The 15,500-nt window shown below is 63.9% G+C and overlaps 1 protein-coding gene across 1 annotated transcript; it reads right to left on the minus strand.

Annotated features, from left to right (window-relative positions):
- Positions 1-736: 736 nt before the first annotated feature.
- LOC132249679 (long-chain-fatty-acid--CoA ligase ACSBG2-like) lies at positions 737-15,104 on the minus strand. Its single transcript, XM_059725420.1, has 14 exons — positions 15,004-15,104; positions 14,397-14,665; positions 14,035-14,288; positions 13,829-13,917; positions 13,468-13,588; positions 9,219-9,299; positions 8,715-8,864; positions 7,866-8,030; positions 4,486-4,667; positions 3,830-4,063; positions 3,299-3,516; positions 2,944-3,083; positions 2,521-2,767; positions 737-1,547 (listed from the first exon to the last, which is right to left on the minus strand). Exons 1-14 carry the CDS (start codon positions 15,051-15,053, stop codon positions 1,471-1,473), a joined length of 2,277 nt encoding a protein of 758 aa, XP_059581403.1. The 5' UTR covers positions 15,054-15,104; the 3' UTR covers positions 737-1,470.
- Between the last annotated feature and the right edge of the window lie 396 nt (positions 15,105-15,500).

Raw genomic sequence — 15,500 nt, forward strand, 5'->3', positions numbered from 1 at the left:
AAGGCAGTGAAAGGTGACCCTCAGTGGCGCCCTCTTGATCTCCAACTCGACCAGACCTGGCCAGCCAGAAGGACCAGCCGGCGACCCCTTTCTGGAAGATAACACCACGCTGAAAGAAGCCTCAACGACAGACTCCAGCGCTTGTAGGATAGGTATACCTGACTCTGTAGCCTGCTACTGTGTGTGTGTGTGTATGTGTGTGCATGTGTGCATGTGTTTGTGTGGACCAGCCCCAAGGTTTATGATTACAGTGTTTCAATCCGCCTAATAAACTAGAATTTTAAGGATCCCGAGTTGGACATTTGTAGCCAACACACATGGGTGTGCCTTTAGTGCTCACATGAGCGTGTGCATCAGCCAATATGCACAGGGCATGGACCCGGCTTCCACCTGTATCAGCTACCTGCTCACATACACATATGTGCACGCATGTGAGCCAGTGTGTGTGGGGCACATACACAGCGCCAACATGTAAGAGACACAAGCTTGTGTACATGAGACACAGGGCCACAGGAGAGGGCAGGGGCACACCGGGGCTGCATGTGCACAGCTGCCAGCTCCCAGGGCCACGCAGCCACAATCCTGCTCCATGTGCCAGGCCAAGGGGGATGGACCTGCAGGGAGTCACCCTGCTGCCCTGGGAGGGGGACCGGCATGGCCCCCACAGGCGCTGCCCTCCTTGCCACTGGCCCCTGCCCCGGAGGGACAACACAGGCAGAGCGGGATGAAGCACAGCACGGGTTTATTGAGGGGAGGCCATGCCAGACGCGCAGCGCCTCCAGACTCACACGCAGCACGTAACAGCAGCACCTCAGCCACGTGCCACATGCCTCGCGGGGGTGGCCAGACCGCAGGCCGGGGTCTGGTGTAAGAGCCCCACAGTGAGCAGGAGGTGGTGAAGGGACCCGTCAGGTTGGGGGCCGCCGACGTGACAGCCATGCAGCAGAGGCATCAAGGGCAGCGCTGATGCTGTCGCGTGAGATCCTTAGGGGGACTCATGTAAATCGCACACGTAGCTCCACGCCCTGCGTTCAGCGGGATGAGCCCAGACCGGGGCGGGCACAGAGCAGGGCTGCAGCGGCACACGAGGGGGGACCCATGCGCTGAGAGGAGCCAGAGAAGCTGGGCTGGTCGGCCTGGGCATGCCGGGGTGGGTCAAGGGTCTGGCGGGAGCAGGACTGGCCCAGCACAGGGCAGGGGAGGCCAGGCAGCTGCGAGGTCCCTTCCAACCCCACACCATGATGGGCTGGGAAATCAAAGCCTGCCAGGCCAACCCGTGCCCCAGGGCTCTGCCCTGCCCTCCCCACCTGGCCCTGGCCCCACAGGGTGGGAAGGGAAGGGAAGGGAAGGGAAGGGAAGGAGCAGAGGCTGCACCCTAGGGAGGTCAGGGCTGGGGCCAGGGCAGCGCGTTGCCAGGCACAGAGGTGGCCGGCTGGGGAGAGTGGGGCACATCTGCGGTGAGCGCAGGTGCTAGTCCCGGTAGCAGCTGCGGATCACGTCCTCGTGGGCGCTCAGCACCGCCCGGCGCTTCAGCTTGGCCGTGGGACCTGCCGCCGAGCAGAGGGAGCGCGTCAGGGCTGGGCCGCCTGCCTCGGACCCGGCCCACTCCCGGTGCCCAACCTCTGCCCGTCCCGACCCGCTCCCCACGCCCCTGCCCTAGCCTGGCCCGGCAGGGCCCCACCACCACGGGCAGCTCGGCCACCCAGCCCGGGGGCTGCCAAGAGTCAGAGCCAGTGTGGGAGGCAGCCACGTCCCCCCGGCCTGGCCCAAGCTGGACCAGCCCGGACAAACCCCGTGTCCCCACCCCATCGTAAGTCCCACCCCTGCCCCAGACACGGGCCACGGGGCTGTGTCCTGTTGCTGCCAAGGGGCATGGACAGCCCTGAGACCACAGGCCCAAGCCGTGCCCCTGCAGGGGAGGAGAAAACCCCCAGTCCAGACCAGTCTGACCAGGGGAAACACCTTCCTGCCCCAGTGCAGGAGCACAGCCAGAACCCTGCAGGTTGGTCCCACAGGAGCACTGGCCCAGTCCATTTAAGCCCCATAGAAGCACAGCCACGGGCACGGGCAAGGGCATGGTCACAGCCCAGCCACTGCCTAGCAGGAGGGGAAAACTCCTTCCTGGCCTCATGTGGCCACCAGCAAAAAACAGCAAGCCTTGGTGTAGGGACCTGCTGGGCCTTGCCCCATGTCAACCCCGAGGGATCAGGGGCCCAGCCAAGCCCAGCCCAGGCCAGCGCTCGCACGCCGGCTGCACTGCATGAGGGCAGGATCGCTGTGGAGGGGCAGGCAGATCCCAGGGGCTGCAGGGAGGCTCCCAGGGCCCTGGAGCGGCTGGAGGCTGGGGCGGCCCCGGGAGCTGTGGGCAGTGGAAGCCGGGCAGGCCCCCTGGCCGGAGGGGTCAGGCTGGGCATGGCCAGCTCCTCCCGGCTGCACCCATCCACGCCAGGATCCAGCCCTCACCCCCAGCCCCTCTCGGGTTCCTGCCCTGGTCCCGGGAGCCTGGTGCCCAGCACTCACCCAGCTCCCCACCGGCGATGGAGAAGTCCCTGGGCAGCAAGGCCCACTTCTGCACACGATGGGCGTGGGACGGGGCGCGCTGGTTCACCCGCTCCACGCCCTGCTGGATGGCCTGGTACACGGCCGGGTCCCGCGTGCTCAGCACCTCCGACACCCGCGTGGCCTGGCTGCCCAGCTCCCGGCAGAACCGCACGGCCTCGGGGCTCAGCTCGTCCAGGGGCGCCCCCGACTCCGGATCCACCTGGCACTGGGGGAGGGGGAACCCGTCACACGAGGGCAGGTGGGCAGCCGGTGCGGGGAGCGGGAACATGGGCGCAGAGCGCAGGTATCTTGGAGTCCACGCCACAGTACGCCCACGGCCCTCCCTGCGGGACCCATCCTGCCGGGACGCTGGGGGCAGGCAGGGCCCGGAGGTGTCCCCACCTTCAGAGTGAGCAGCATGGACAGGAACTTCCTGCCGTCGCCGACCAGCATCGCGTTGCTGACGATCGGCACCTCCCTCTTCACTGCTTCCTCGATGGGCACCGGGGCGATGTTCTTCCCGCCCGCCGTGATCACCAGCTCTGCAACCGGCGCAGCGTCATGGGGTGGGAGGGCAGAGCCGTGGCAGGGGGAAGCCCCGGACAAAGGCAGTGAGGGTGGGGGTCGCAAGGGGCAGCAACAGGACACAGCAGGGCGATGCTTCCTCTGCCAGCCCTCTGCACCAGGCCCTCCAGCCCCGCACCACCCCTGCTCCTTGCACGCCCACCCACCCACCCCTGTGTGCGCCAGCCCTTACCCTTGATCCTGCCCACAATGTAGAGGAAGCCGTCGGGGTCACGGCGCACAAGGTCCCCCGTGTGCAGCCAGCCCTCCTCGTCCAGCGCCTCCCGCGTCGCAGCCTCCATGCCCAGGTAGCCCATGAAGACGTGGCGGCCCCAGCAGCACAGCTCACCCGTGCCCTCTGCGTCCGGCTGCTCGATGCGGGACCTGCAGCCTGGCAGCTCCTTCCCGCAGCTGGAGGCAGCGCCCGCACCCTCAGTGGGAACGGAGATGGCGGGGGGCGGGGGGGCAGGGCTGGTCTGTCTCCCAGGTGCTCCCTGTCCTGAACCCCGCTCACCTGCGCCCCCAGCTGGGAGCAGATCCCTGACACCCTATCCCCCGTGCCCCAGCCCCTGCTGTGCCCCGACCTGCTCCAGGCCCTCAGCACCCCGCCCCCATCCCGCCCAGACCCCTGCACAGCCGGGCTTCCACCTTTGTCCCAGCAACTGGAGCGTGTTGCCCTGTCCAACCCTATCCCTAACCCGCTGCCCCGTACGTGCTGCCCCACCTGAAGATGCGAAAGGTCTCATGCGTGCAGGTGCTGTGCACCCCACTGCCCTCGCTCAACCCGAACAGCTCGAGGAGTGGCAGGTGGAGACTCATGAAGAACTCCAGCGTGTCCTTGGCGATGGGCGCTGCCCCGGTCAGCAGCACGGCGCAGCGCTGCAGCCCCAGCGCCTCCCGCATCTTCCTAAACACCAAGCGCTCGGCCAGGGCAAAGCCCCAGGGCAACGAGCCGTCCCTGTGGGGAGAATGAGGCGGTGCAGCAGGGCTGAAGCCAGGCAGATGTGACAGCACAAGCCAGGGGAGCTGCTTCCACAGCCTGAGGATGCTGCCTCTTCCCCTGAGCAGAGCGAAGGCCCTGCGAAAGTGGCCTGGGGAACAACTGGCCCAGGGGTTTGCTGCGGTCATGCTACCCCAGGGCCAGGTAGGTTCCAGCTCCACGAGAGGGGGAACGGGGCCGGCCTGTGCCCCCAGCGTGTGCGCAGCGCCCTGGGCAGGGGCATTCGGCACCTCATCCAAGTCTGGGGCTAAGGCTGCTGGGTGCCCCAGGCCCATGTGACCCAACATACATGGCCTCTCTGCCCCGTGTCCCCTGCGCCACCCTCCCCACTTACCCTGGATGGTGCCACCTGCCCCATGTCCCCAGCTGCCCCTACCCACCCGTCCAGGCGGCTGTAGCTGGCCTGCAGCCCAATGCCCCGTGCCCACTCCACCAGCTTCCTCTTGACCAGGGACGACTGGCTGAAGGCGGCTTTGAGCTTCTCCTCCATCTTCTCCCACACGCGGGGCACAGCCAACAAGATCGTGGGGCGCACCTCCTTCAGCGTGGGGAGCAGGGAGCCCTGGGCCCACACAGCAAGCAGGGTCAAGGGAAAGGGGCACAGGTTGGCGAGTGCTGGCAGCCCACACACCCACAAGCAAAGCCGGCACCCCTCCCCTGGGGACATCCCTCTGTGCCCCTGGCCATGGCAAGCGGCTGTGCTCTGCAAGGGCTGGACCCTAGTGTGCTCCCTGTTCTGCACTGATCCTTGGGAACCCTGGAAGCAGGGAGCAAGTCGCCGGCTTTCCCACAAGATCCATGGGCGGACAACTGGTGATGTGCATCTTGCCCCACGAAGCAGCTCGGCTGTATCCCACACAGCTGCTCTGCTTCACTCCCTAATGTCTGTTTCTGGCCTGAGCCCAGCAGACCCTAATTAGGGGGCAGGGATGAACCAGGCTTTAACCATCAGGCAGCCAACCACCCCAGAGCCCCGCAACCCCTGCAACCAGCTCGCAAGGTAGGAGCACGTTTGTGTGCTGGGTTTTCCTTCCCTGCAGACACAGGAGCTGCCGCTGCATCACCAGTCGCACCTCCGAGCACAGCGGGGAAATAGGGCAACGGGGTGAGGAGCGACACCCCAGAGGGGCTCCGGTCCCCAGGCGCAGGCGGGAAGTGTGGCCTGGAGGAGCTCGGGGAGGAGAAGGCCCCGACTGGAGGGATGGCAGGGACGAGAGGAGGGGGCAGCTGGCCGGAAAGGAGGGAGGGGGAGACGGGGGACGCGAGGAGACCTGGGCTGAGAAGGGCCGAGGAAGGATCCCGAGAGAAAGGAGAATGCGGTGGCCGGGCACAGGAGGAAGTGGGCATGGGAGCGGACCCGGAGCGGTGCCGCCACCCACGGGCGGTGGAACTTCGTAAGGACAAGGTGCTAATTACGGGGATCAGGTGGAGTGGGCACACGGCAGGCCCAGAAACCAGAGAGCTGCACGGTCTGCTGGCACAGAAGCCCGGGACACTGCCCTGAGGCCAGCGGGGATGTGACGGGAGCGGGCAAGAAGCTGCTGCCTGTTCCTGACGCTGGAATCGAGGCGGCTGCCGGAGCCTTGGCGGCTGCCTCCGACCCTGCTGGGAATGTCACAAGGACGTGGCAGATGCCTGGGAGCACTGGGGCTGTCAGTGTTATGCGCTCCTCCTTAATCAAAGCAGCGCTTCACCGCTGACCTGAAGCTCGACAGTCAAGGATCGTGCAAGGCGGACCGAAATGGCAATGCAGTGATAGGCAAGAGAAAGGGATAGTACCTAGCGCTGTGTATGCATGCGTTAGTCTGTGACTGGAGGGTTCATACAAGCGTGTCTGTAGGAAGAGGCAGGTTTTTGGGGGAGGTCTGGATACGTGTGCCCTGGCGTAGCCCCAGTTGGTTGCACTGATGGTGAATAAGGCTCTTTTCTTCTGTTTGGTTTCTTTTCCTTTCTGGTGAACCAGCAGCAGTGGGGCTGGAGAAGTGTCCCTGGGGTCTGGAGCGATACTCCTGGCAAGGACCAGGCTGAGCCGAGCCAGGGAAGACGCAGGGTAGCAAACGAACTGTTGGTCACTTGGAGGCAGAGAAGGAGCAGCCAGACAGGAACAGCTGAACTATCCCCACACCAACCCCAGGGGCTGGGCAACAAGAGCGAGGAGCCGGAACTGCTCGGGGGACCCCAGAAACGTGGTGGGATGGGAGCCCTGGCTGGATCACGGGTGCTGGAGGGACAAGCTGCTAAGGAAAGGGAAATGAGAACGAAGCGGGTGGCTGGCGCTGCGCGTCGGTGGCGTGGTGAATGCAATGAATGTCCAGCTGGGAGGAGGCATCGAGTGGGGCTCCCAGGGTCTGGCCTGGCTCTGGTGTTGTTCAACATCTTCCTTATTGATTTAGAGGATGGGGTGAGGGCGCAAGTAGGAAAATTTGCAGTGAGCACCAAGCCGGGTGCCAGGGCAGACGCTCTGGAGGGCAGAGCTAGGATCCAGAGTGACCCGCACAGACTGGAGAAACGGTCCAAAAACTAATCAGATGAGCTTGCACAAGAACAAGTGCCAAGTCCTGCACCAGGGACAGAATAACCCTGGCAGAGTGCACACATACAGCCTGGGGAACAATGGGCCAGGCTGCTGTACTGCAGGCAAGGACTGGGGGTGACAGTGCACCATCAGCTGAATATGACCCAACAGTGCACTCGTCGTGCAAATTAACACAAACAGCACTGGGGTGGCAGGAACAGGAGCGCCGCTTGCAGATCAAGGGAGGTGATTCTCCGCTCCGCTCGGCACTGGGGAGGCCTCGCCTGCAGTGCTGCGTCCAGCCTTGGGCCTCGCAGTCAAGGGTCCATGAAGAGCAGACAACAGGGTTGACCAGGAAAGACAGAGGCAGAGAAAGAGGCAGAGAGAGGCCTTGCAGAGTCCGGGAAGTCTGGGGTGAAGTGAAGCGAGGATGGCCGGAGGCTTGGCCGACTTGGGCCTTTCCAAGAAAACTAAATCAAGCAGCACAAGTTTCTCCAGGCACACGGCCAAGCAGGGGGCCGGGAGGGAAGAAGAGCCCCCATCTTGATGGCTGGAGAAAGTGGCAGTGACGGTCAGGGAGGGGAGGGGAGGAGCTGGGTAGCGAAAGGGCAGCACGGGCTCACAGGGGAACGAGCACGGACTGGTCAGGAACAAACTGAACCTGGAGATGGGAAGGTTTCTAGGCATCAGAGGAGTGATGCTGTGCAACGGGGTCTGAGCACGGCAGGTCTGGGCAAGGCACGACCGGCTTCAGGAAGGATATTGCGCAGTTGTGGAAGGGGCAGCGGGAGAGCAAGGGCTGATCTGGGGGCAGTCATCAGATTGGGACGCAGAGGTTGGACTAGGTGCCGTCCTCGTGGCAGGGCAGGAGGGGAAAGCGCTGTCTGCGGGGGTCTGGCCATGCCAGGCTTCAGGGCTCCTGTGGGTGCCTGCAGGGCCCGGGAAGGAATTTCCCCCACGACAGCTTCAGCTGGCTTGTCGCCCACCCTGCATTCACCGCCCCGGACACTGGCCACGGCTGCAGGAGGGGCCGGGCCGGGTGGCGCCTGTGGGTCCTGGGGGAGGCGCCCAGCCCCAGCGCCTGGCCCTGAGCCAGAGGATTTGCTTTCAAGGGGGCCTGGCAGCACGCCAGTAGGGTGGGCACCCCCAGAGCAGCGTGACTGCAGGTGATGCAGGAGTGGGAGCAGGGACTTCCCACCGCCCCCAGCCCTCTCTCTCCACCACCCCCAGACTGGTGCCCGTTACCTTGAGGGCATCGGGCTGCGCAAAGAAGATGGTGCCTGCCACGGACATCGCTAGCCAGATGTCTCCACACTGCGCGGCAACGTGGCTCAGGGGCAGGTAGCTGAGGATCACCTCGTGACCCTGGAGCCCCAGCACCTCCTTAAACATTCGGATCTCCCACATCACCTGCAGCGATCAGGACATCACTCGCTACCCGCCCAACACCAGCGCCAGACCATGGCCCCTGCCCAAGCCACAAGGGCTGGCGTGCTGCGTGGCCTATGTGCCACGTGGCGTGACCAGGACAGCCCAGGCTGGCAGGGCAGACTGGGTCCAAGCAACGCGTGAGTCTGCTCTTGGGGCACAGCCAGCTCCCATCCCACCCCGGTCCCCCGTGGCGCCCGGCAGCTGCAGCCTGGCCCGTCGCATCCCTGCGCACCTCTCTGGCCCCTCCACACCCGGCTAGCACTGGGGCATCTCGCAGCAGCAGGCCTCCCACTCCCTGCCTCCCCCAGCGTGGCCCTTCCTGGTGACAGCAGCCTGGGGTGGGGTCTGGGGGTGCTGCAGCAGCGGGGTCGCTGGGCAAGCTCCTCTCTCGGGGCTGCTGGCTGCTCCTGAGTGAGCTGCAGCCAGGGTGCTCAGGGGAGAGGCAGGACCATGACGTGGGGCCCCCGGAGCCTGGGGAGTGGGCCTCGGATGTCACTCACCGGGGGCAAGGCCTGGCTTCTTCCATACCGCCCCGGGCATCCAGCGAGAGTGAGGGGAACAAAACCCTGGCAGAGGCAACGTCCAGCCCAGCGCCACCCTTCCTTCACAACCTCCTTCCCCCAGCCCTCGCAGCACGGGGCAGGGGCTGGCAGAGGCACTCACGTTGTCGTGGCTGAGCATGACGCCCTTGGGCGTGCCCGTGGTGCCCGAGGTGTAGATCAGGAGGCAGCAGTGGTTCACGCACTGGGAGCGGATGATGGAGTCCAGCTGCGAGTCGGGCACGGTCCTCCCCAGCTCCATGAACTCCTCCCACTGCCAGGGAACGGGGCAGCCAGGATCAGGCCATGGTGGAGGAGAGGTGGAAAGGAGCGCTGCCCCCTGCCAGCAGGTGCCGTGGGAATGGTGCTGGAGCAGGAGCAGGGGGCAGGGCAGGCTCCCCGCAGCAGGACCACGAAGGGCTCCCGGGGGACGAGCCCTCAGAGGGGCCAGACCTGCAACGAGGCAGGTCGTGCTGCGCGAGGCAGGGCCGTGGGCCTGGGGAGAGATCAAGCACTGGGTCTGTGCTGTGGAGGACACAGGCACTATGGGACGGTGGGCGGTGCTGGGTGGCTGCCGGATGGATCCCAGGTCCATGGGAGGTGCTCCCCCAGCATGACAGGCCCGTACCGTGTACACGTTGGGTCTCTTCTCCTCCAGCCGGTCGCGGTACTGGACAATGGCCTTGAGGTGGGGCAGCTGCTTCTGCACCTGTGGGGACACGGGGACAATGCAGCTGCCTCAGGGGGAGGAGAGCCCCTCATGTCACCCCATCCCAGCGCCAGGTGCCCTATGGTAGGGGGGGCACGTGGGGGTAGATAAGAGCCTGCGGTGGTGTAAGGATGACACTGAGGATAGCCCAGGACAGGAACGGCCGTGCCATGGGGCTGAGGGGAAGGCAAGGGGACAGGGTGTCATAGGAAATGGGAGAGCGAGGACGCCAGGGAGATGATCCTGGTGGGGCTGGGGGCAGGGGGCTGGCGTCCAGGAGCCGGGGAGGACTGTGCATGGGGAGCAGGAGAGACACAAACCCCTTGGGGTGAGAAGGGCAGGGACGGGTCATCCCTGTGGGATGAGGAGAAGAAAGTAGAAGGATTGTGGGTTAGGATACACGGAGGTCAGGGGGAAAGGGATTTGATGGTAGGGGTCTGCTGCAGGCCCCCACACCGAGGGGAAGAACTGGATTCGGGGCTCCTGAGGTAGCTCTCGAAGACCATAAGGACTAAGGAGGCGGTAGTCATGGGGACCTGAACTACCCAGACATCTGCTGGGAGACGCAGACAGCAAAGTCCCACTGCTCGCGCAGGTTCCTGTCCCGTGTGCAGGACCTCCACCTGGCTCAGGAGGTTCACGGTCCCACTGGGGGGAAGGCCTTACTGGACTGGTACTGGCAACAGGGGAGGACATGGCAGGGGACCTACAGATCGGTGGTCACCTGGGGGACAGTGACCCCCAAATTCTAGGATTCACCATAAGGCGTCAAGTGGGAAAGGTAAGTAGCAGGGAGGAAGTGCTGGCCTCGAGGAAGGCTGACTTCAGCGAGCTCAGGCGTTTAGTCAACGACGCACTGCGGGGTAAGAGATTTGGCGAGATGGGAGCCCAGGAAGGGTGGATGTGCCTTGAGGAAGCAATCCTTCGGGCACAGAGGGAGACAATCCCGATGTGGGAGACAATGGAGAAAGGGGCCAAGAGGCTTCCTTGGCTGACCAGAGAAATCCAGAGCAGCCTAAGGGCAAAAAGCGGGGCATGTAAGCAGTGGAAACAGGGAGAGATTACTAAAGAGGAGTATGGCTCCTCACCTTGCAGTTGTACGGATTCAGTTAGACGGGCCAAAGCTACCGTGGAGCTGAGGGGCAAGACAAGTCTCTCACTGGGGTTGTAGAGAGGCAGCAGCAAGGCGCCGGACTGCCATGCGTAGACCCTGAGATGGTGCAGAGGCACTTGGAGGAACTGGATGCCTTTAAGTCGGCAGGCCCGGATGGGCTCCATCCGAGGGTGCTGAAGGCACTGGCCACTGGTGGGAATATTTGAGCACTCGTGTGGCACGGACCAGGTCCCGGAGGACTGGAAAAGGGCCAATGTGGTCCCCATTTTCAAGAAGGGGAGGAAGGAGGACCCGGGCAACTATAGGCCAGTCAGTCTCACCTCCATCCTTGGCAAAGTCTTTGAAAAAATTATCAAGGCTCACATTTGCGAGAGCCCGGCAGGACAAATTATGCTGAGGGGAAACCAGCACGGGTTCGTGGCAGGCAGATCGTGCCTGACCAACCTAGTCTCCTTCTATGACCAGGTTACGAAACGCCTGGACACAGGAGGAGGGGTGGATGTCGTATACTTAGACTTCAGGAAGGCCTTCGATACGGTGTCCCACCCCATACTGGTGAACAAGTTAAGAGGCTGTGATGTGGATGACTGCACAGTCCGGTGGGTGGCGAATTGGCTAGAGGGTCGCACCCAGAGAGTCGTGGTGGATGGGTCGGCTTTGACCTGGAAGGGTGTGGGCAGTGGGGTCCCGCAGGGCTCGGTCCTTGGACCGATACTCTTTAACGTCTTCATCAGCAACTTGGACGAGGGAGTGAAGTGTACTCTGTCCAAGTTTGCAGATAACACAAAGCTATGGGGAGAAGTGGACACGCCGGAGGGCAGGGAACAGCTGCAGGCAGACCTGGACAGGTTGGACAAGTGGGCAGAAAACAACAGGATGCAGTTCAACAAGGAGAAATGCAAAGTGCTGCACCTACGGAGGAAAAATGTCCAGCACACCTACAGCCTAGGGAATGACCTGCTGGGTGGCACAGAGGTGGAAAGGGATCTTGGAGTCCTAGTGGAGTCTGTGGCAGAAATGCCACCGTCGGTGCCCCTCTCCAGAGAATCTGCTTGCTGCAGCAGGCCGCAGCACGTCCTTGTGGGCAAGCTGCATCCTGGGCTGTGCCCCTCGGTGCCGATATTGCAGGTACAGAGCAGTCCTGCCAGGTTTCTGTAACACCCAGAACATCACAGTTGTACAGAGCAGGATGTCCAGTTCCTCCTGCCTGTTCCCTGCTCCTTGCCTTTGCATCCACATGCAGGGACACACATTGCAGCCTGCCCTGCCGGGTTCCCTCTTGCATCTCTGCCCCGCTGCAGTTCCCCAGCCCTATTCCATGGTATGGCATCTTCTCTCAGCGCCCAGCCCTCCATGCGCAGTGCACCTGCAGCACCCAGCACCTCCCATATTCCCCAGGGACCTGCGTCCCCCATCATCGGCCCCATGCTGGTGTTGAATCCCTCAGGGCAGGGATCTTCCTCCCTGCCTACATGACAAAAGCCTGGGGCCTGGGAGGTGGATGCTCTGGTCACCTGGGGGGGGGGGGGGGAGGGAGGGAAAAGCCTCACTCACCGGCCCAGGTAGCCAGTGATGGTTCTTTAGATTGGTCGGCTTGTGGCCAGCACTGGCAGCTTCGATTGGACCGGGCTGCTGAGGTCAGGGAGGTTATTTAAGGGCCCGGGCCAGGAAGAAGGCAGCCATTAGCCTTGCAGTCATCCAGGTGAATCTGAACCTGGCTCTCCCCTCATCAACGCATGCTCAAAGAGGGACCTATCTCCAGAGGAAACTCCAACCACCTCTGGACGATGCGAGTGAGTAAGCTACTCGAGATCAGACTAGATATTTAGCTTAAAGTAACTCGGATGTGAGATCAAAAGGCTACCTCAGCCACGCTCGTTTCTCTATGGGATTCCTCTGAGATTCCTCTGATATTCTTCTGTTACTGCTCTACCTTTTACCCTGTTTCCGCCCTACCCCCTGTCATCAATAAAGTTCTCCTTGTGACCGGTGTGGGAGACTTATTGAGGGGTGGGTCTAAATTATGCCGAGGAGGCCCCTTAGGTCTGTGGACTAAGGGAGACTTTCCTAATAAGCCCCTGACTTGGGGAAAGTGCCCCAAGTGCCTGTATTGGGTCTAGTACCCATTGGACAATCAGGCCTGCGTTCTCCAAGGTGCACAGAGCCAGAAGTGAGTCCAGAGCCTGGGATGGTGGCAGCGGGACCCCAGGCTAGCGGGTGTGCTCCAGGGAAGGGGTCGGCCGGACGGGAGGCACCCCAGGGAGGCACTCGGAGCCTGGAAGGTGGTCGGGGCAGGGAGGTGGGCGGCTCAACGCAGGAGCGTCCCCTACTGGCCCGCCACAGACTCCAAGTTGAACATGAGTTGGCAGTGTGACGAAGCCATCAGAAAAGCCAACGGCACTTTATCGTGCATCAGCAGATGCATGACGAATAGGTCCAGGGAGGTGATACTTCCCCTCTATCGGGCGCTGGTCAGACCGCAGTTGGAGTACTGCGTGCAATTCTGGGCGCCACACTTCAAGAGGGATGCGGATAACCTGGAGAGGGTCCAGAGAAGGGCCACTCGTATGGTTAAGGGTCTGCAGACCAAGCTCTATGAGGAGAGACTAGGGCACCCGGACCTCTTCAGCCTCCGCAAGAGAAGGTTGAGAGGTGACCTTGTGGCTGCCTAGAAGTTCATCACGGGAGCACAGAAGGGAATTGGTGAGGTTTTACTCACCAAGGCGCCCCCGGGGGTTACAAGAAATAATGGCCACAAGCTAGCAGAGAGCAGATTTAGATTGGACATTAGGAAGAACTTCTTCACAGTTCAAGTGGCCAAGGTCTGGAACGGGCTCCCAAGGGAGGTGGTGCTCTCCCCTACCCTGGGGGTCTTCAAGAGGAGGTTGGATATGCATCTAGCTGGGGTCATCTAGACCCAGCACTCTTTCCTGCCTATGCAGGGGGTTGGACTCGATGATCTATTGAGGTCCCTTCCAACCCGAACATCTATGAATCTATGAATCTAGGGGGCAGGGAGGCAGGAACGCCCTTGGGAGGGGATGCTGCCGTCACCTGCAGGATCTTGCTGAGCTGCGCGTTGTCCTCCACCACCACCACGTTGGCTGCGCAGTTGGCGGCGACGTAACCGCAGGCCTCGGGGGAGCTGGTGCTGTAGATCCCGACTGCCAGACCCCTGGGGTGGGGTAGAGCAGCAGCGTGAGGCCAGGGGCCCCGAGGAGATGCCCCATCAGCCCAGCCGCACCAGCTCCAGTCCCACCTGCTCCAGAGCCACTCAGCGACCTGCCCAAGGCGCCCCCTCGGCCGGCCACAACCTGCACCCACACGAAGGCTAGGCCCATGTCCCCTCACCCAAGCAGCGCTGGCACCCGCGTGGGCCCCCATCCCACCCCGCAGCATGAAGACACCCCCTTACCCGGCCATGATGGCCCCAATGTCAGCGATGACCCACTCGGGGCTGTTGGAGCCCAGGATCGCGACGCCGTGGAAGCGCTCCAGGCCCAGCTGGGGACAGCAGAGAGGGGTCAGGTCCACCTCCACACACCCGGGACAGGACCCATCCACACCTGACCCCGCTGCAGCCTGGCACTCCTCAGCCCCGTGCCCACAGCGCCCGCTCACCTTCAGGAAGCCCTTGGCGGCGGCCCGGCACTGCTGCTGGTACTGCCGGTAGCTGAGGCTCTCCCACGTCTGCCCCCGCTTGTAGGCCAGGGCGGGCCGGTCCCCGTGGCGCTCCACCGCCGCCTGGAACAGCTGGTGCACGGTGATGGGGGCCAAGGCCCCGGGACCCTCGGGGTCCAGGCGCAGCCGCACCGCCCCGTCCGCACGTGTGGTGAACAGGGTCTCCGCCGGCGCCACGGGACCGCTGCAGCCCCCTGCGGGCAAGAGGGCAGGGCGGTCGTGGGCACCTGGCGCTGCACATGCCCCCGAGGGACGGGCCCTTTGCCAGGACAGGGGGCTGGCTCCCTGAACGCGGCTCTCACCTGCGACTGGTGTCAGGATGGCTGGGGCGGGGGCTGCCTGCCCGCTCTCCCCCCGGCACTGGGGCGACCCCCAGCAATAGGCCTGGGCAGGTGGCACGTTCAGGGGGGGCTCTTCTGCTTGGGCCGATGGGCGCCCACTCCCTGCATCCGGCTCCTGCACAGGCATCCCAGGCTGGCCCCCAGGTGCCAGCGCGCGGCCAGGTCCAGCCGTGCCCAGGCCGTCGGCGCAAGTGATGGTCAGCGGCTGCGCAGCTCCCTCTGGCTCCCTGCTGCGTGGGGAGAGACCAGGGGTGGGGAGAGACCGGGGCAGGGCCCACCCCGCATCCTGCCCAGCACCCCCGAGCCCTCCCCTGCCCATGAGTGTCCTGTCCGAGGGCCCCTCCCAGGGAGCTCCCCCAGCCCCAGCCCTGCCCCGGCTCCTCCAGGGCTCGCTGGGGCCAGGCCTGCCAGCACCGGGGCTGGGACCCTCCCCGCAGCGAGGGCAGGGCAGGAGCTAGTGTGTCTCTGCCCAGCTGCCCCGGCCCCGCCACGGCCCTTCTGTCCCTGGGGTCAGCGCAGTGCCCAGGGCAGCCCCTGCCCCGCCTGTGCACCCAGCGTGCTCTCTCACCTGGGGGGCACCGGCTGGGTGCTGGGGGGCACGGTGACCAATTGAGCCATGCCCGGCACAGCCCGCTCCTCAGCCCAGGTCCCACGCTCTGGCTCGCCGCTCCCTGTGGGGACAGGCACGAGAACCACGTGGGCAGCCATCCCCATGTGCACCCCTCCCTCAGCTGGGGGAGAGCCGCAGGAGGGCCCAGCACGGCTGTCTCCTCTCCTGGTCTCAGGGCAAACAGGGATCAGGGTCGCGCCCCGTCCTACCCCTCACCCACTGTTGACTGCCTGGGGACTGGACGGGGGCGCACGCAATCCACTGCCCGCCTGGCTGGCAACAGGCGGGTCCGATGCTGCTGCCTGCCTGCACGCGCTTCCTGGCAGCCCACTCCGGCCTGTCCCAGGGGACCAACACTGCTGCTGGGAACAGCCCCGAGCAGGCTGGAGGGGATGTATAATGGGTTGAGCTGGTGACGGGGGCTTTAAACTAAGTGCTATGGGAGAGAGAACCCA

The sequence above is a fragment of the Alligator mississippiensis genome, chromosome 3, assembly GCF_030867095.1.
Source record: "Alligator mississippiensis isolate rAllMis1 chromosome 3, rAllMis1, whole genome shotgun sequence".
Lineage (NCBI taxonomy): Eukaryota > Metazoa > Chordata > Crocodylia > Alligatoridae > Alligator > Alligator mississippiensis.

What these genes read in the sequence shown, in the direction of transcription:
- LOC132249679 (XM_059725420.1), bottom strand. Translation starts at nt 15,053, where the DNA reads ATGGCTCAATTGGTCACCGTGCCCCCCAGCACCCAGCCGGTGCCCCCC. An exon ending in ACCCAGCCGGTGCCCCCCAG is followed by an intron (nt 14,666 to 15,003) that starts GTGAGAGAGCAC and finishes CTCCCCACGCAG; the next exon opens with CAGGGAGCCAGAGGGAGCTG. An exon ending in CCATGCTGCTCACTCTGAAG is followed by an intron (nt 2,768 to 2,943) that starts GTGGGGACACCT and finishes CCCCTCCCCCAG; the next exon opens with TGCCAGGTGGATCCGGAGTC.